The 19328-nt window shown below is 53.8% G+C and overlaps 1 protein-coding gene across 2 annotated transcripts; it reads left to right on the plus strand.

Annotated features, from left to right (window-relative positions):
- The first annotated feature begins 7449 nt into the window (after positions 1 to 7449).
- LHX1 (LIM homeobox 1) lies at positions 7450 to 18210 on the plus strand. 2 transcript variants are annotated; one of them, XR_014318893.1, is made up of 8 exons: positions 7450 to 8579; positions 9416 to 9642; positions 9800 to 10077; positions 10218 to 10383; positions 10557 to 11474; positions 16229 to 16404; positions 17215 to 17324; positions 18089 to 18210. XR_014318893.1 is itself a non-coding variant. In XM_082776633.1 (5 exons), the coding sequence occupies exons 1-5, from the start codon at positions 8410 to 8412 to the stop codon at positions 10934 to 10936; spliced, it is 1221 nt and encodes a 406-aa protein (XP_082632759.1). In that variant the 5' UTR covers positions 7450 to 8409; the 3' UTR covers positions 10937 to 13819. The 2 variants fall into 2 exon arrangements, 1 of the variants encoding a protein (XP_082632759.1); XM_082776633.1 differs by lacking the exons at positions 16229 to 16404; positions 17215 to 17324; positions 18089 to 18210 and having other exon boundaries at positions 10557 to 13819.
- Positions 18211 to 19328: the final 1118 nt, after the last annotated feature.

The following is a 19328-nucleotide window of genomic DNA, read 5'->3' on the forward strand; positions in this document are numbered from 1 at the left end:
GTGCCCCGTTTCCACCAGGGCATCGAGCGAGCAGCGCACACCCTGCGGCTCGATGCCCTGGGAGGCTGCAGCAGCCCTGGGGGGAGCTCGGCCGTGGGATTTCCCCAGGACCAGGGCCTTTGCTGCTCGTTGTGTAGCTGCTGTGCAGGTCCCCGAATGCAGGCTGTCCCCAGCTGTGTCCCAGGACTCGTGCAGTACTGCCATGTGCCGGCTGGCACAGCCTCGCGGTGGCAGTGGTAGTTTTGGAGGTATGGAAACGCTTTTCCCTCTTCATTTTTAAAGCTAAGCAAGTATCTTGTATACGAACATACTTGGATTCAAATAGGGGAATGAAAGCCACGTCGTTGTTTGGAAGTGGACTTTCCCTCCCTAATATTAATCTGGGGGATTAAAAGCTACGGTAGGAAAGCATCTTTTGGGGCACGCAGCCCTGACCCCTTCCTCAAGCCCTGCCTGGTCCCGCAGCAGGGTCTCAGCGGTGCCTCCCCTGCACACAGGGCTGGGAAGTGCCACTGTCCCCGTCCCCAGTGGGTGCACAGGAAGGATGTGTGTCAAATTAACACTGGGTCGGTTTTGTGTGAAGTTGTCTTGTGAGAGGGCAGAGCAGAGATGCAGGGTGAGTCCATCAGCACACAGCCGCCTCCCCAGCCCCTGATTTCCCCTGGGACACCCAAGCACTGCAGCGAGGGCCTGCGGGCACTGCGGGCTGACCCCGCTGGGGTAGACGGCAGCACAATCTCTGCTTTTTGGTTTTGGTTAAGTTTTTTTTTCAACAGAATTGGCAACAGAGAACAGACACAGCATTTGGTGTCGGTTCAGGGCATGTGCAATACCTCCAGGACTCTAGGATAATTCATGCTGAGCTGGGGACGAGGGCGAATGCCCAAACTCCTTTTCAGGCCCCAGGCCATCCTGTGGGGGGCCTCTGGCTGGCCACGGGCTGGGACAAGGGCAATGGATTTTGATGGTGAGGGTGCTGCTGGAACACGTGCTGACCCCAGTGATCACCTGCCTGGCGCTGCAAGCATCAGTGAGGAATTTTGGTGTGGGAGGACGAGGAGGACCTGCCCTGCTGGGGAACTTGCTCGATCCGCGAACATATGTGGAATAAATGTGCCAGATTTTAAAAATGGGTTTTGTTTATTAGCACACCCTTAAGGAAATAAATCATACATCATTAGGAACGATGTCTTCTCACCAGCCATCGTCGTTATTATTAGCACACTTATCTAATAGCCATGCGAGTTTTGTTCTGCCATTTATTCAGGAACCTTAAAGACTTTACAAATATTAACTAATTAGAGCAATGAAGATTTTTTATTTCAACAGCTAGAAAAAAACACATGGGTGGGAAGTACCGCAGACCCAGAATTTCTGGGCCTGGACATCTCTGCACGTTTGGATGTGGTGGTCGGGGTTGGACGCCTCAGCCTCTGCTCCCTGCAGCCGTCCTCAGCCGTGGGTGCAGAGATGCGGTGATGGCACGAGGGGACGTGGCCGATGGAAACGCTCCATCCCGGCACCGCACGGGTGACAGGGTGACAAACCCAGTGGCAAGTTGTGAGAGGTCGTTCATCAGGGGAGCAGCGGGGTCGGGCTGGTCCTGTTCACGCGGCCCTGCGTGTTCCTGCTCCTGCGAGCAGCCGGCGTGCGAAGCTCAGCTCGCTGCCAGGAGCTGCACAAACATCTCAGGTGCCGAACAGGAAAACGGCCAGTTTGGGCCAGGGCATAACAAAGCGGGTGTGAGCAGCCTTTCACGCTACATTTTTGTCGCTTTGGAGTGGAAATGGCACCGTGGGACGGTGCCTGCGGGACAGGCAGTGCGAGACGGCCCCACCGGGCTCAGCCTTGCAGCAGACCCGGCAGGGCATCAGGGCCAGGGGCTGGATGTTGTTTGCCCTCAAGGTAGGGAATGGAGCAGAAAGCGGCACAGCCCCGGTGGGTGCAGCACATCCCAGCGGGAGCTGGAGAGGTGGGGTGTGCCCGTCCCGCTGTGGGGTGACCCCACGGGGCTGCTCCCAGCCTGTGCCCTGCTCCCCGTGCCCCCACCTCTCCCCAGCCCGGCTCTGCTGTGTGTGACAGCGACACGAGGAATTAATTTTAGAACAATCTGAGGTTTTCGAAGGGAATATTATAAGCAGAGAAGCTGGGTCCTGGCAAGGCTGGGACGTGGCTGTGTCCCACACAGGGGGCTCATCCTGCGGTGTGGCAGTGACACACGGGACAGCAGAGCATCCTTGGGCAGGGCCCTCACGGGAACTGAGCTGTCCCTTGGCTTTTGCTGAAAAAGTTAGCTGAAATCAGTGAAATTTCACACGCTAGGACAAATGGGTCTGTTTTGCATCTTGAGGACTGTATGTTGATGAGTTTCAGAGTAATGGGACTGTGGCTGTGCATGCCATAGCCTTGCTGGTGTTGAGATAAGCCGCATATGCGTAAAGCCAAACTTGGCACATCACTTCTGGCTGTGCAAAGGGACAACATCACAGTTTTGAAGTGTGCATTTTTTATAAAATCATACATTTGGCCACATCTTACCACAACGCTCCAGTTTCATGCCAGTACAGCGGTGACCCTATAGGAATCAGATGCCCAATGAGGAGTTTGGGTGTCATGAGCGGTGCGGGACTGAGCGGTGTTAACGAGCTCTGTCCAGAGCGGGCTGGTGACCTCTCTGATCGCCCCCCCCGCAGCCCCTGCCCCCGTCCCGGCTCCACCTGTGATGCCTGGAGCCGGGCAGCCGGGGGCTGCAGGCGGTGGGGCGGGAGGGGGCTCCCTGGCCAGAGCCTCCCCATCCCATAAGCCTTGAAATGAAGCCTCTCCAAAGGCGGTGTGACATAGGGTGTTGTATGGGAACGCGGCATCAAATTACGGAACCCATATATAGGAGAAGAGTCATCAGAGGCCGGGACTGAGCAGGCAGATCCCGATACTGCCCGGGGCCGGGCTCCTTTCCACGGGCAGCCGGGGGAGCTGGGCGACAGGGACAGGGACAGGGACAGGGACGGGGCTGGGGCTGCTCCTGCACCCGCCGCAGGTAGGCAGGGGGCAGCGGCGCCCCGCCGGCGGTGCAGACGCGTTGTCCCCGCGTTTTACCGGGATGCCTTTTACCGATTTGCTCCGTTCCAGCCCTTGCTGGGCAGCCCGAGGCCACCTCCTGCTGGTGCCCCCCACCCCCGCACTGGGCACCCCCCAGCTCCGGTACCGCGGCAGCGCGGGGCGGGGGTCGCCCGTGGGGACCCGACGCCGGCCCCGGCCCCGAGCGGCGGCAGGAGAGGGGCCGGGAGCCTGGGGGAGCCCCGGGAGCTTGGGGGAGCCCCGGGAGCCTGGGGGAGCCCCGGGAGCTTGGGGGAGCCCCGGGAGCCTGGGGGAGCCCCGGGAGCTTGGGGGAGCCCCGGGGCCGGCCGAGCGCGGTGCCCCCGGTGGGACCCGGCCCGCTCCCGGGGACGGTCGGTGATGGGGAGCAGGGAGCGACACGGCCCCGCCGAGCCTGGAGAAACGAGACGATGCCGGGATACCGAAACGATTAATTCGCTAATGAACTGCACCTTGCTTTGCTGTTTTTTTTTTCCTTTTTTTTTTTTTTTTTTTTAATTTTTCTTTTTTTTTTTCCTGTTGAGCTCGCGGCCGTCCCGCAGCCGGGGCTCGCTGCGAGCCGGGGGCAAGGAGCGGGGGGCGCGCTGCTGGCAGCCGCCGCTTGCCGTAAGGTGAATTTCAGCCAGAAGTCAACCGATAAAATAGGTGGTGAGAGCGGGGGGAGTGCCTGCGTGAGTAATGGCCTCGGGCTTCCGAGCCCTGAACTTAACGTGCCGAGGAAATCCCCGGGGTCACGAAGTGGGAGAAGCGCTGCAGCCCGGGGCGAGGGATTTTACCTCCGCGGAAGGTCGCCGACAACGCAGCGCTCGCAGCCGGGGCGGCCCCCGGCCCCCCGACCCCCGGCTCCCCGGTCCCCAGCCCCGAGGGGCAGCGCCGGGGGCGCGCACGGAGCTGCGGGCGCGCCCCGAGGGGCCCCGGCGCCGGCAGCCGCTGCTCCGCCGGGAGAAACGGCCCCGAGCCGCCGCTCCGGCCCTTCCTTCCCGTCCTTCCTTTCCTTCCTTTTCCTTCTCTTCTTTCCCTTCCTTCCCTTCCCACCGCCTTCTCCCCGCCGGGCTGACCACGCGGCTGAATTTATGAAGAGCGATGTTTTAGCAGAAATCCCCCCGAGTCTCCCATCAGCCCTAAATCCCCAGCCTGCTCTCCCTGGGAGACCTCATGACACAGAGCATGCCAAAACAGCTTCGTTTTGCCTATGCATTAGCAATCTATTTTACCTTTTTGACATCTCTCACACATAAAACCGTAAGAGAGAAATAAAATATCTGTCTCTGGGCGAAAATAAAGCTTTGCCTCCCTCCTGATCTATAGGATATAAAATAAAGCCATGGCTTTGATAGTGGCTTTTCCTTATACCGGAGTTGCTTTTGCACACACGGAGACAATGAAGATGGATGAGCTGGGATCGGGGTGTCCTCCTGGGGTTTGTTTCACCCTCTTTTTTTATAGTTTCCCCCTCCTCGTCCCCGCCACCTCTTTACTTTTCTTCCTTTTCTCTTTTATTCGCCTTTTATCTGCCCTTTCTCTGTCCGGCCGCCCGCTCAGCTGCCGCCCTCCCGCTCCCCGGCAGCCGGTCCCGCCGGGACCCCCCTGGCCCCACGGCACCGCCGGGACCCACCGGGGCTCGGGACCCATTCCCGGAGCTCCCCGGCAGCTCTCGCCGAGGCTCTGTAATTATTTATTAAACCGTGTTTGCCATGAGCGGTGCGGGAGCCTCGGCTGGCACCGACGGCAGGCAGCGGCGTGCGGAGGGGTCAGAACCCGACGGGAAGAGCCCGGAGCGGGGCGGCCGGGCCGGGTTTGCCCTCGGCATCGATCCGGCACGAAGGGGTAGCGGGGAGCTCCCCGGGAGGAGCACCCCTCGGCGGGGACACCCCTCGTTGGGAGCTCCCCTCGGCTGAAACACCTCCGCCGAGCTCCCTGCAGCAGACCCGGCGCGGCGCACGGCCACGGAGCCTGCCCAGCGCCGGGCTGCTGGCACGGGGCCGCTGCACGGGGGGGAAAGAAGCCGCCCTGCGGTGCCTCCGTGTCCGCCGAGCTCCGTAGCCGCTGTTCCAGGCACCGGGGAGAGCCTCCGGGCCCGGCCCCGCTGCTGCGGGGGGCGGCCGGGGCCGTGCCGGGGGTGCCCGCAGCCCCCGCGGGGACCGGGAGGCCGCAGCCTGGCGTCGCCGGGATCTCGCTGCCCGTGCGTTTGAAAACGAAGGAAAAAATTCAAAATAAAACAAAACCAAAAAAAAGGAAGGGAGGGGAGGAGGCCGGGTGCCGCCGGGCAGTTCGCTGATCTCTCCCCCCCCCCCCCCAAAGCTGCCTCCGCTGCTCCCCGCGCCGGCCCCGGGAAGTTTCTCCGCGGCTCCGCTCGGGGGAAAATCGCGGCGGGGCCGGGGGGGGCCGGGACAGACACCGCAGGGCGCCCCCCGAGCAGCCCCCCCCGGGCCGTCCCGTTACCGAGCGCTGCTGGGCAAGGGGACGGGAACGGCGGCGAGAAAATGCCCGTCCCAGCTGGCTGAACGGGACTTTCCCCTCTGTGTTAGATTTAAAATAAATTCGATTTTTATAAAACATTTATCTTTTAATTTCGCCCTTTTCCTCCCTGGTCGGAGAGGGCCAAGGGGGGGGGGTGCTCCGTTCCGAAACGCCCCGGGGCAAATTCCCGAATATAACGGGGGGGGTAACGAGGGGAAGGAAGCGAAGCAGCTGCCGGGACGCGCCCCCGGAGCCAGGGGTCCCCGCCAGCAGCTGCGTGCCCCCCCCGGGGAGGTTTTGGGCCCGGAGCCCGCTGGAAGCAGCGCCGGGGGCTTCGCCGCGCCTCGGGGGGCCTCGGGCACCCCGGGGGGCTCAGGAGGGGGCCGCCGCCGGGCTCCCCGTGGGGCCGGGCAGGGAGCGGGACCCCGCGGGGGCTGCGGGGAGCCCGGGCCGGGGGAGGCGGCGTGTGCCCGGAGCCGGAGGGGCCGGGGCCGCCTGGGGAACGGGGGGAGGAAAAAAAAAAAAAAGAGAAAAAAAAGGCGCTGTGGAAGCAGCCCCGGCGCTTGATGGACAGGAGCTGCTCATCCCCTGTGCCGCATTCAGCCCCGCCGCCACCGCACGTCCCCGGGGGCCGCACTCAAAAGGGGGAGGTCCCCGGGCAGCAGCGGGCAGCTGGCGCCGGGCAGGGCCGATGGGGACCCCCCCGCGCCGAGCACGGAGCGCCCCAAAGGCGGCCCGGGGCTCCCCCGGTACCGCTGCGCGGCGGGGGCGAGGCCGGGCTGCGGCCGGGGCGCACCGACGGGGCGCTGAGGGCCGGGGGGCACCGGGGGGGCCGCGGGGCAGCCCCGGTAACGGAGCGGCCGGGCTCGGGGCCCGCAGGCTCTGCTCCCCCCCCCCCCTCCCGAGCCAGGCCGGGGCTGCGAGCGGGGAACGGGGCCGCAGCTCCGCTCCCGGCACCGGGGGGCGATTCCCTGGCTTCGGTTTCCGCCCGGTTCTCCCCGTCTCTTTCTCCCCGGTCCCGTCGGAGTCTCCCCGAGGATGAGGAAGACTCCGGGGAAGGCGCAGCCGGGGGGCTCTGGGCTCTGCTTGCGGCGCTCCGGAGCTCCCGGGCCGCCGGACCCCGCCGCCCCCCGGTAGCCACCGGCCAGCGGCCGCCGGACCGGGCCGGGGGTCAACGGGGGGAAGAGGGGGGTTGCGGTGACCCCCCCGGGGGGCGGCAGCAACGCGCGGCGGCAGCGATCGCGTCCCTCCCGGCGGCTGCCCCGGGAGCGGCGGCAACGGGCGAGGGGCTCCGGGCGGCGGAACAGAGCGAGCACTGCCCGCGGCGGGCGGCCGGTACCGGGCCCCCCCCCGAGCCCTTGGGGCACGTCGGGGCGCCGCGGCCCGTCCCGTCCCGTCCATCCCCATCCCCATCCTCATCCCCCTCCCGGGACGGGCGGCTCCCGGTGCCGCCCCGCACCCTCCACGCCCGGCTCCGCGCACCGGGCGGGCTCCGGCCCCACCGACGGAGCGCAGCGGAGGAGACGGGGCGCCGGTACCGAGCGAGCCGCCCCGTCCCCGCCCTCCCGCGCCCCCGCCACACCCCACATACCCCACGCAGCGCGTCCCGGACCTCCGCGCGGGCCGGGCCGGGCCGGGCCGGGCCGTGCCATACCGGACCGGGCCCGGGGCCGGGCGGTGTCGGTGTCGGCGCAGCCCCCCGCGCCCTCGCGGCTCTATAAAGGGCCGCGGACGCCCCGTCCGGTGGCGGCGGCGGCGCGGGGCGGGGGGGGGGCGGCGGCGGGAGGCGGCGATTGGCCGCGACGCGCGGTGACGTCTGCGCGCGGTGCATAAGGCGCGGCCGGGGGCTGCCGGGAACATGCAGAGCGCCCTGCGCGGCCGGACGGCGCGGGCAGCGGGCAGCGGGCAGCGCCCTCCCCTCCGCGCCCCGCCGCTCCCGGCCCCGGCCCCGGCCCCGGCTCCGGCCTCGCCGCCGCCGCCGCCCCCCGCCCCGGCCCGCCCCGCCCCGCCGGGAGGCGCCCCTCAGCCGGCGGCGCCGGGAGATGCCGGCTCGGCGGGGACGCCGCGGGTAGCGCGGGGGCAGGTAGGAGCCGAGCAGCCGCCGCGGACGGTGCCGGTGCCGCCGCCACGTCGAGGGAGCGCGGCGGAGGGCGAGGAGCCGCGCTCGCAGCGCACCCACGGCAGCAGCCCGGGCCTCCCTCCCGCCCCCCCCCCCAGCCCCTCCCCGGGCCATGTCGCCGCGGCGGCAGCCGGCGTCCGTCTGACCGCTGTCGGGTCCCGATGTCCTGCTTTTGTTTTTCGGTTTTGCCTTTTTTTTTTTTTTTTCCTTCTATTTTTATTTTTTTTTTTCGCCTCCTTTGATTTCTCGTTGGGAAAAGCAGATGCACTTTGACTCCTGACTGCTCTACCTCAGACCTGAGAAAAACTCATCACTCCCTTTTCGGCGTTTTTTTTTTTTTTTTAATTATTCTTTTTTAATTTTTATCTTTTTTTGTGAGCGCCGACCTCTCTAGCCGTTGTTGTTCTACTGTCACTTATTGTCGCTCTGCCGCTGTTGGTAGCGGCCGGGATTCTGCGGTTGCGTCGAAGCGCTGGTCTCTCTCCTCGGGCAGTGGGTGGTTTCTCCAGTGTCTCCCTCCTAGGACACCCGAAAGAAGATTTTTTTTTTTCTTCCTCCCTTTCAATTTTTCCTCCTCCACTTCTCCAAGGCTTTTAAAACAAACGCACGCACACACACAAAGCAAACCTACGCCGGTGTTGTCGCCTTTTACATTTTTTTTTTTTTAATTTTGAATTTTTTTGCCTGACACCTGGGAAACCAATACCCCCCACTCTCAGAAATAACCAAAGACAATGGTTCACTGTGCGGGCTGCAAAAGGCCAATCTTGGACCGGTTTTTGTTGAATGTACTGGACAGGGCTTGGCATGTGAAGTGTGTTCAGTGCTGTGAATGTAAATGCAATTTGACAGAGAAATGCTTTTCGCGAGAAGGCAAGCTTTACTGCAAAAACGACTTCTTTCGGTAAGTACCGGCCCCCGGCCCGGGGCCGCAGCTCCTTCCCAGCCCATCTTCCATCACCTTCCTCCCGCCGGTGCCGCTCGGGGGGCTCGGGCCCGTCGGGGACCGCGGGGCGAGGCCCGGCCGCGCCTCGGGATGCCCGCGGCTGCTTCGGCCGTTCCGAGCCGGGCCCGGCAGCGCGGAGCGGGGCGACCCCGGCAGCGCGTTCCCGGGGCTCCACGACGGGGCCGCGGCCGTGAGCGCGGCTGCCCGGGGCCGGAGCGCGGCTCCCGGAGCCCCGGCTCGGGGCCCTCTCGCCCGGCCGCGGGTCCCGGCTGCGGCGGCTCCGCGCAGGGCTCGGGGCCGGCGGGGCCGGGGTCGAGGCCGGCTGCCGGGAACGGCCGGGCCCGGCCGCCGGAACGCCGAAATCGGCCCCGGGCGCGCCCTCGAGCAGCGCCCGCGGCCCCGCGCCCCGGCCGGGCCGGGCCCGGGTTTCGGCGCCGTGTTCTTGGGGTGCGGGACGCGGGCAGCGCGGCCACAGCGCCCAACGACTCCTCCAGCAGCTTGTGCTCCGGCCGCATCAGCTCTTTTGTTTTGGATCCGTTTGTCTTTTTTTTTTGTTTGTGTTTTAGTGATTTTTTTTTAAAACTATAATTATTATTTTTATTTGAGATATAATTCCGGGAGGTATTCGTTAGGAAGGGAGAACGGTGGAAAGGGATGGGGTTTTGTTTTTGTTTTGTTTTTGTTTTGTTTTTGTTTTGTTTTTGTTTTGTTTTTGTTTTGTTTTTGTTTTGTTTTTGTTTTGTTTTTGTTTTGTTTCGGTGCCCCCTCGCCCACCGCCGCCGCTCTCCCCGCAGGTGTTTCGGGACCAAGTGCGCGGGCTGTGCCCAGGGCATCTCCCCCAGCGACCTGGTCCGCAGGGCGCGGAGCAAAGTGTTCCACTTGAACTGTTTTACGTGTATGATGTGTAACAAGCAGCTCTCCACCGGCGAGGAGCTTTATATCATAGACGAAAACAAGTTTGTCTGCAAAGAAGATTACCTAAATAACAGCAATACTGCCAAAGAAAACAGCCTGCATTCAGGTGAGGGAGCGCGGGCGGCGGGGCCGGGAGCCGGGGCTCTGCTTTCTTTCTCCTCCCCTCCTTTTCCTTCTCCTCCTTTTCCTCCTCTCCCTCTCCGCCGCCGGATGGGGGGAGCTCCGGCCGGGGCCGAGCGTGACCCCCGTTCGCTGTCGCGCAGCCACCACCGGCAGTGACCCCAGCCTGTCCCCGGACTCCCAAGACCCTTCCCAGGACGACGCCAAGGACTCGGAGAGCGCCAACGTCTCCGACAAGGAGACGGGCAGCAACGAAAACGACGACCAGAACCTGGGGGCCAAGCGGCGGGGCCCCCGCACCACCATCAAAGCCAAACAGCTAGAGACTCTGAAAGCCGCCTTCGCGGCCACCCCAAAACCCACGCGGCACATCAGGGAGCAGCTGGCGCAGGAGACCGGCCTCAACATGCGGGTCATCCAGGTACCGGGGGGGGGGGGCTGCGGGTGGCCGCAGGGCGAGGGGGAGGCGGAGGCGGGTGGGCAGCGCTCGCGGCCCGCCCCGTCGGGGCTCGGCGGGCCCGGGGGCAGCCGGTGACCGGCCCGTGTCCGCCGCCCGGGCAGGTGTGGTTCCAGAACCGGCGCTCCAAGGAGAGGCGCATGAAGCAGCTGAGCGCGCTGGGTGCCCGCCGGCACGCCTTCTTCCGCAGCCCGCGCAGGATGCGGCCGCTGGTGGACCGGCTGGAGCCCGGGGAGCTCATCCCCAACGGGCCCTTCTCCTTCTACGGAGGTGGGTAGCGCCGCCCTTCGAGCCCCCCTCCCCGGGGCCGGACCCCCCCCCCCCGAGCCCGGGGGCTCCGCAGGACCTGGGGGGGGGAGGTCCCCGGGCACGGCCCCGAACGAGGTGGGGGAAGCGCTGCGCGCCCGGGCGTCACCTTCCCTCCGTGTCCGCTTGCCCGCTAGATTACCAGAGCGAGTACTACGGCCCTGGAAGCAATTACGATTTCTTCCCGCAAGGACCTCCCTCCTCGCAAGCTCAGACGCCGGTGGAGCTGCCGTTCGTGCCCTCCTCGGGGCCGCCGGGCACGCCGCTGGGCGCCCTGGAGCACCCCCTGCCCGGCCACCACCCGTCCAGCGAGGCGCAGCGCTTCCCCGACATCATGGCCCACCCGCCCGGAGACTCGCCCAGCCCCGAACCCAACCTGCCCGGGTCCTTGCACTCCATGTCCGCGGAAGTTTTTGGCCCCAGTCCTCCGTTTTCATCGCTATCCGTCAACGGTGGTGCTAACTACGGCAATCACTTGTCACATCCACCCGAAATGAACGAGGCGGCCGTGTGGTAGCTTTAAAACGGACTTGGGTCTAAGTAAGTGATGGTCATCTAGTCTGCTTATTGTTTCGGTGTACAGAAATGAATAAATATACCGCCTCTCCCGCCCTAAGACAATGTGACCTTGGGAACGAACTGAATGCGAACGGCTCCAAGGCAAGCTTTGCTCTAGACCAGGACAATCTTCCTCTTTACGGTTGTAACAGACAAACAGACGAGGGGACTTTTTTGTACCATTGACAAAGAAACTGGTGAAGCTGTACAGTAAAGTGCTGCCATACCCGTAGGATGGCGTAAGTTTGATTACCCTGTTGGATGTCATCCTAAGAGCCACAATCCTTAGAAACTTCTCGTTTAAAAAAAAAAAAACACTAATTGAATGAAGGAAAGGTCAAAGAAAAGGGGAAAAAAAAAAAGCTTCAAGAACTCTAGCGTTCCCGGTTAAGGATGGTTCTGGCGTTATGAATTTGTTTGTTAATTTTTGTCTCTCAGAAAGTTCGACAGCAAGAAACTCTTTTTAGCTTCAGCCATTTCAGCCTGCTGAATATCAGGTGGGACAACTTTCTTTTTTCCTTTTCTTTTTGTTTTGTTTTTGTTTTCCAAAATAACAAATGCTAAATGTTAAGCCCTCAGCACCAACTCTTCTACCTTCACAAAGCTACACATACAAAACCTCCTCATCATAGCAAAGGTCACCAACCAGACCTCTAACGAAAATGACTTGAAAAACAAACAAACAAAAAGTATTCTACCTTCACAGAGAGAGAAAAGCTAAACAAAAAGACTCTATTGAACTAAAAAACAGTCAACTGTTTACGTCTAATGTTAAATTCAGGAGTTCAATGTTTTACTAATAAATCCTGTTTTAGAACCTCTTGTTCAAAAGCAAAATATTTTGAGCAACCAACCAAAATAGTTCATTTTCTTTTCTGTAGATGTTATAACAGATTGCAGGGCTTGTGGTTCACTGTGCTAGTTTGTAAAAGGTGTTGTTTACAGAAGGCAAAGAAAAAACCCACGAAACCCAGACAGTTGCCAAATAAAGTAAATATATAGCACAAATACTGTAAGGTGCTTTGCACCAGCAACCCGAGAAGGTGTTTAAAAAGTGTTACAAGGTTAAAAAAAAAAACAAACAAACATCTTTGCTAATTTTTAGTCCTGTTGAACATTCATGGAATTGTTAATATGACTTATATAGACCCACACAGGTTTTATTTTTGTGTCTTTAAAATAAAAGTCCAAAATATTTAAATTTTATGGTCAAATATGCAGTCAACAGCTGCTACTTTTTTCTTTATATATTAAATTTCTCATATGTCTTTTATTGTTCTAATAAACCTAAGCTTGTGTGACCTCCAGTGCATATTAGACCATTCACTGTATGAAAGAAAACATGTTGGATAAAATTTGTGCGTTTTTAATAAAATTAGAAAATCTGATGTTTAGATAACTCGTGTTTCATTTGATGTTTTAAGCATTTTTAAGTGGATTCTTTTTGAGTAAAATAGCCCTGAAAAGAGAGTGATCTGCTATACTGATAATCCTGTCCAGCTGTTTTGTTTTGGTAGGAGTCTAAACCCTGCTGCCAATGCAGATCGCAGGTATCGGTAGTTACAGCCTTTCCTTACATCTGCAGGCTCAGTTGGTAAAGTACAAATAAAACACTATACGTTAAATTGTAAAATTGGAAACTAATCAAATTGTTAAATACATCAGCTTATTCTTGGTTTATGCTAAGAAAATGTACTCATAATGTGCATTTTTATGCATAAACAAAAATGTTTTCTGAATGTCAAAAACTTGCAAATATGTGTTTTTTACCTGACCTATTTTTGGTTAAATTAATTCTCCAAAGGTAGTGTTTTTTTGTATTGTTTTGTTTGTTGTTGTTCTGTGGTTTTTTTTTTTGTTTGTTTTGTTTTGTTTTTTTTTTTTCCTAATTAGATGATATGGAAAGTAGCATAACCTCAATGTCCTGAAAGTAATTTTAATCTTTTTTTTTTTTTTTTTTTTTTTCTCTCTGAGCTGAGTCAATTGTTTGATAGTGTTTGTTATGTGTAAAGTTCTCTACAGGGCAGTGGGGGAAAATATTTTGCTTTGCACTGGGTATGTGCTACTTTTCTGGGAGAAAAAAAAGGAAAAAAAAAATCTGAAACATTGTGAAATGACAGATTTAATGTTTTTATTACAAATTTTTGCAAAGTCCCAAATATTCAGCTCCTCTAAAGTCTCACTGATTCTGAGAGGACTGTGAGTTGTGTTAGAAGCAGAGGGTTGGGCTCAGTTCTGAAAAGTCACTAGTTGTTTAAATGTTTTCCACCTGCTGAGATAATAGAATGGGATGAACCATAATTGCATATTTTCCTTCGTCTCTTGACTAGTTGTGATTCTGTCTGGCTTCTTTTTTATTTTATGTAGACACGGAAATTTACTCTAAAATGCAGGCTTCTACATTCTGAGCAATTCAATTATTTATCTCTTTGGACTGAGGGGGAAAAAATCAAAATGCTTTAAAGTTGTACAATTTGTATTTTTCAATGGTGATTTTTAAATTTTTGTTCACAACTTGGTTTCTGTGCCCAGCAGAGGGGCCATCTGGACAAAGCAATAGTTCACTTTAAACACAAAATGTCTTATATAATAATATAAAGATAAAAACTATCTGCAAGGGATCTGTTAGTGTTTCTAAAAAAAAAAAAAAAAAAATCATGCTTTATTAAATACAGGGGAGACTTCTTAAACCCGTGGGCTCTGTGTCTAACTCATTTATTTGTCTTTTATACTGTTGCTATTTTTTTCCTCTGTTTTGCATTTATATGAGCAAAGTAATGGGCGATCTGTTTATTACAAACTTTTACTTATCTGGGCAAATGCTATTTATAAATACTGCTATTTGCGCTTCTGCTCTATGCTGCTGTTTTATTGTTGAATCAATTATTTTAAATGAGAATTTCACTGAATAGGCTTATTTTGTAGAAATCATGTCTGCCAAATAACTCCCTTTCCCTTTCCCTTTCCCTTTCCCTTTCCCTTTCCCTTTCCCTTTCCCTTTCCCTTTCCCTTTCCCTTTCCCTTTCCCTTTCCCTTTCCCTTTCCCTTTCCCTTTCCCTTTCCCTTTCCCTTTCCCTTTCCCTTTCCCTTTCCCTTTCCCTTTCCCTATGGTTCAGTGTAGGTCACTGGTTTATAAAAGGGGCTGAGGAGAGCCTGCTTTTTCCCAAAGCTCCTGCTGCCTTTCCTAGGAATTTTGCCCACCGTAAGGAGTAAGCACAGGAGCCGTTCCCATGCTTAAAGCCAAGCGGGATCCAATCTGGAGGCCCCAGCACTTTGCAGATTTGAATTCTGTGCTCTTCAGAGCAAGCTCGGTGTTTCTGAAGACCCTAATCCAGCAACAATTGCACAGTCAAAACTCCTTTTGAAATCATTGTCGCCTTGGGTTCTTGTAAGTCCTTGTTTACAAGAGCATTTCCATTGACTTCAGTAGCATTACTCGGGTGAATAGCGGCCTGCAGGAGAAGGCCCTCTGAAAGCATGTGCTGCTTGGATGGGTTTTACATGCGTGTGCTAATTCTATAACCACAGAAACACGGCCGGGACATGTATGTAACTGTGCCTATGTGCAACGTATTTTCCAAAGTGTTTTTAGAATTACTCTCTTCTGATCTTTTCTTCCTGGGCTGCTGCTGGTCTCGGTGACCTTCGCCTTGGTGCTGTCTCCCAGCAGAAAGTGCAGTCGGATGACGTTAAGCCCCGCGCAGCCCCGCTCTGCTCGCCCGCTTTTCGGTGGCCTCGATGGAGTTAGTGGGGGGAGCGGTGCCTGCCCTCCTGGTGCGGACAAGGGAGCTCTGTTTTTAAATGTGCAAGACTGAAGATTTTGCCAATCCCATGTGTAAGGCCGTTTACTAGGAAAAAGGGTACACAGGAGATATTGTAAGTATTATTCATATCGAGCTAATCTGTGCAGGGGAGATATTTTAAGGATAATGAAAGGGTCTTCACGATGCTGCGAGTTTGCAGCATTTGAACAACTCTGCTTTTGGCTCACGTCGGCTGCGTGCTGCGTTCCACTGTGCTCTCATTGTGTGGCACTCCTCTGCCGCTTCCTTTCTTCTTCAGTCATTTCCATTATCTATTTACTCAGGCCGTTGCTTGGGGAATGGTAGGGGATTTGTAAAGATCTGTATCCCAAGAGTCAGAATGTACTTAAATTGTGATTTGTAGACAAATGATGTATATTATTTTAATATATGTGTGTGTACCCAGATGCTGAGTGATGGGTACATGATACAAATCTATAAATAAATATAATTTTAAAATATCAGTGGTGATTTACATACTTCTGCTATTCTAGGAAGTGGCAAATAACGTAGTGTCCTCTCAGGAAAAATTCCTTTTGCCGTGGTCAGGAGTTTTTCCTCGAACAAGAATGTTGTATTTAAGCCTTGCATGTTCTTGCAATATTAAATATAAGCAACTGCAGTGTTGCTTTCTGTTCCTAAGCCAGTGTAGAGGCTAGTATTTATGTTCACATACGTTAAGCTTAAACAATTGATCCGTATCCTTGAGCTCTGCCTGCGCTGCTGAGCCAGGGACGGGGAGTTAGCAGGGAGCAGTGCTGGTGAAGCTGGAGCAGGTTCTGGAAGGTCTTTTATCTGTGTCTGCCATTGTGCTGCGGGGCTCCACGATCCTGATGGCAACAAACCATTCCTGAAGTTCTAACTGAAATTAGTGGGACCGCTAAAAATATGTTTTGGTTATGAATCCATCTGCAATTGCTGTTCTTCTTCTGTTGCTTTTTAAACAGCATTTGTGTTGCTTTTAGTTATGGACCATGAAGTCAGGCTTACAAAGCTGAGCTGCTCGTTGTCAGGAGAGTTTTTCATTCATTAATCCCAGTAAGCCCAGTAGTATAATGCAGAAACGGAAGAGTAAATGTGGCCTTACAGTTATCCGGCCTTCACATTGGTAAATATTTATCCTTGAAATTACTGTGACTGGCATCGTAAGGGTACTCTGAGGATGACTGATTTTCTGCGGGGTGTTTACCATTTGCGCATGGAATCGCGGGGCTGGATGCATGTGGCTGTTCTCGTGTTCTCACTTTCTGTTTCTCAGAGAATACCCCTTGGCCCTCCACTTGATGCTCCTTGGGGATAAGGGGCGCAGTTGGTGTCTCTCAAGTCTCCTGTTACGGGCTGCCTTGAAATTCAGGAATATCTCTGTTTTGATCACGTTTGGAGCGCAGTTTGGGCAGTGTTTTTGGCAGCCCTAAGAATTAGATTTTTCCTGATTGGTTTCAGTACAGGCGTGCTTCCTGCAGAATGGGAGCCTTTAGAGAGGCTGATGGTATCTCACCTTGTGAGGAGTGACTGCTTGGCTCTGTTCATCCCAGAAGCCTGGGCTTGCAGGACAGGTCTACTGTGATTTTGTTGGAAGGTCTGCATGTGGCGTGAGGATCGTCATGCAACACAGACTGGAAATGTAAGCTGGAAAACATCCCCACTGACTTCTATAGAAACGCAGCCTAACACATGCCGAGGTGTTTCAGTGAATTGTTGAGAGTGAACCTTGTGATAAAAAACTACCTTGTGTGATTGAGCTTAGCATGTCGGGAAGAGCTGGTGCGCTCTCTTTTTTGTGCACTGCACATGTGGTTTGCTCTGTGAGGTTTTTGTGGAGGAAAAATGGATTTTTGCTCTGTCTGAAAAGGTTTGCTTCCAGTTTTTCAATTGTCTCTGTGTGGCCTTCAAAATTCCTATTTGCTAGAAGCATCTTTCGTCATCTGTTATTCAGATAAACTATATTCATTACATTTTTGGATGTAAGAACAATTAGGAATTGATTAAATCTTAAAAATAATTGTGTTTTTTGAATGAGTGACAGGTTAGGAATATCAGAAATACCAAAGTAAATATAAACAACATTAATACATTAATTATAAATATAGATAAATATAGCGAGACAAATTTTTTATAAACATCTACGCTTCCTGTAATCTAATTTCTTTTACTTGTTAGGTTTTGTGTGTGTTCTTTCCTGCTCCCACTCATCTTCTTCTTTTTTTTTTTTTTCTTTTTTTCACTGACAAATTGTGTTGCTGATTTAAAAAGAAAATCTTAAAATGAACTAGTATGGCTAAAATGAAAAAGGTCAGCTTGGAAAATTACATTTGCTTGCCAAAATGTGGGAAAGATAAGCTCAGCTCTGGCTGGTAGCTATTTTTGGACAGTATGCAGTCCTCTGTATGTGGGTCAAATTCTGCTGTTGATAATGCAATTCAATTAAATTCAGTAGGCGCGACTCTGGTGCATGTAATTCTCGTGGCTCTCTATGGGAATCCTGCCACAGATTGCTGCCTGCAGACTGCAGCCCAACTTGCTCCCACCGCTCTGCTCGCCAAGGTAAGAACCAAACGCCGAGTGCTACCGAGTGCAGGTTACGCAGTAAATTAGTCAGCGTTTGTTGCCTGAACGGCTCTGTGTGTCCAACACGTTTCCTTATTTCTATATTTAAGAAATGCTCTGAAAAGATGGATTTGTATTAATAACCTGTAATTATACAGACACGCAAGTATGATATGGTCTTTCACTTCCAAAGCTACCATCTAATCTGACAATTTCCTAAAAGATGACAAGCGCCACAAATCCAAGGAGCAAAAGGAGCTGAGTGTGAGAAATGAAAAATACTTTTTTGTAGCACGGACTATTCAAAATTCCCTTGTTTATCTGTTATGTGTTTAGGGTGTTATTTCCATTTTAGCAAATAAGCATGTAAATAAAAAGTAAAATTAAGAGGAAAAATGCCAAAGAAATTATGTCAGTTAATTTGATGGCTTCTGCTTATAGTTTATAAACAGGCAGAGGGTTTTACAGAAAGTACTGTCATGCATAAAAAGGCTTTCATGATTGTCTTAAATTAAAATGTATTGATATCATTTTTGTACAAATACTCTCCCACACGGTTATGAATCCAAACCACAGCAGCATGGTTTGAGGGCATGTGAACCAGAAATTAAAACCGAGTCTGAGAGTCTGATTTAATTACCCTGCTAAGTGAAAGGCAAAAGGGAGAGAATAAACTGTAAAGAAGGAGCCTGTGTTGGGGAAATATTTTAACAATCCATGACTTTAATACAGTGGATTTTGTTTGATGTTGTTTTATACAGAGCGAATCTCCTTATCAGAAATTTTAGATGAACAGCTCCTGCAGCCTTTTGACTGCTGATGAATGGAGCTCTTGGGTAACGTGAGCGAGCGCCAGCATGCGAATAGGCCCGAGGGTCAGAGCCTCCTCCGGTCCTCCCCGCTCCGCAGCAGCGCAGGGGAAGGTGCAGGCGATGCCCGCTGCTGAGCACAGCGTGATTTTTCCCCTCTTCACGCTCATTTTGCACCAGGGTGAATGGCTGATGCACGGCAGAAAAGCAGGTCCATGAGCTTTGACAGGATCCCTCGTGTTTACAGTCATATGCAAATTTTGCTGGGTTGGGGATTTATTCTGAACAATTGTCCCATTAATCTCAATGGGTAAAATCCTGATTTCACCAAAATGAGCAATAAAAATTCTGTTGACTTCAAGAAACCAAATTTTTGCTTTTTTACTTAAAAGGACTCATGTGACTCACTACATATTTTTTATGAATTATACTGGGCATGTTCTGTTTAACCACCACTAAAAGCCTCTATCCCTTTATTGATGGGGCTATCTATTATTTGTTGGGTTAGGGTAGAAAACATCCCCCTTTCTCTGTAAAGTGTAGAGGTTTGAAAATGAAATTATGCGTGGGGCTATTTAAAGACATTCTTTGGGTGGATACTTCCACCCAATATATCCAGTATCAAAAGTGGATACTTCCAAGTAACTGTTCAGGTAAGCACTTGTTTCTGCTACTTAGTTTTCTATAGATTTATTTCTCCAGACTCCTCCCTTTGTTTATAATGGCACCTTTTACTCTGGAAACAAAATATCTGTGAATGTGAAGAAAAAACTAGAAGCAAAGCCAGCAAAGATGCACCATGTACTTCTGTTTTGGAAAACTGTCAGTAACAAATGTGATAGCAGCACTTAATTTCACATCGCTGAAGCAATGGCAAACCCACACAATATATAACACAGAGCATTATACCTGTCAGTCACACCATGACAAAATAAATGCAAACAAAGTTGAAATAAAATGAAATACTTGACCACATAACATCCAAAGGGTTTTGTTTGCAATAAAAATGTGCATTTTCAGTGAACGCTAATTTTTTATATAAATTGAACTGCCGCATCTTCACAGCTTACACAATCGGAGGATCCTTGAGAGGGGGAAAGAGGCGTGTGCTTTTTTGTTGTTGTCGTTTTGTTTTGATTTCCCCCAGCCTCCCTCCACCTTGGTGCCTCTCGGGGCTCCCAGCCCCAGCTGA

The sequence above is a fragment of the Aythya marila genome (genome assembly GCF_965140915.1).
Source record: "Aythya marila genome assembly, chromosome: 20".
NCBI classification, from domain to species: domain Eukaryota; kingdom Metazoa; phylum Chordata; class Aves; order Anseriformes; family Anatidae; genus Aythya; species Aythya marila.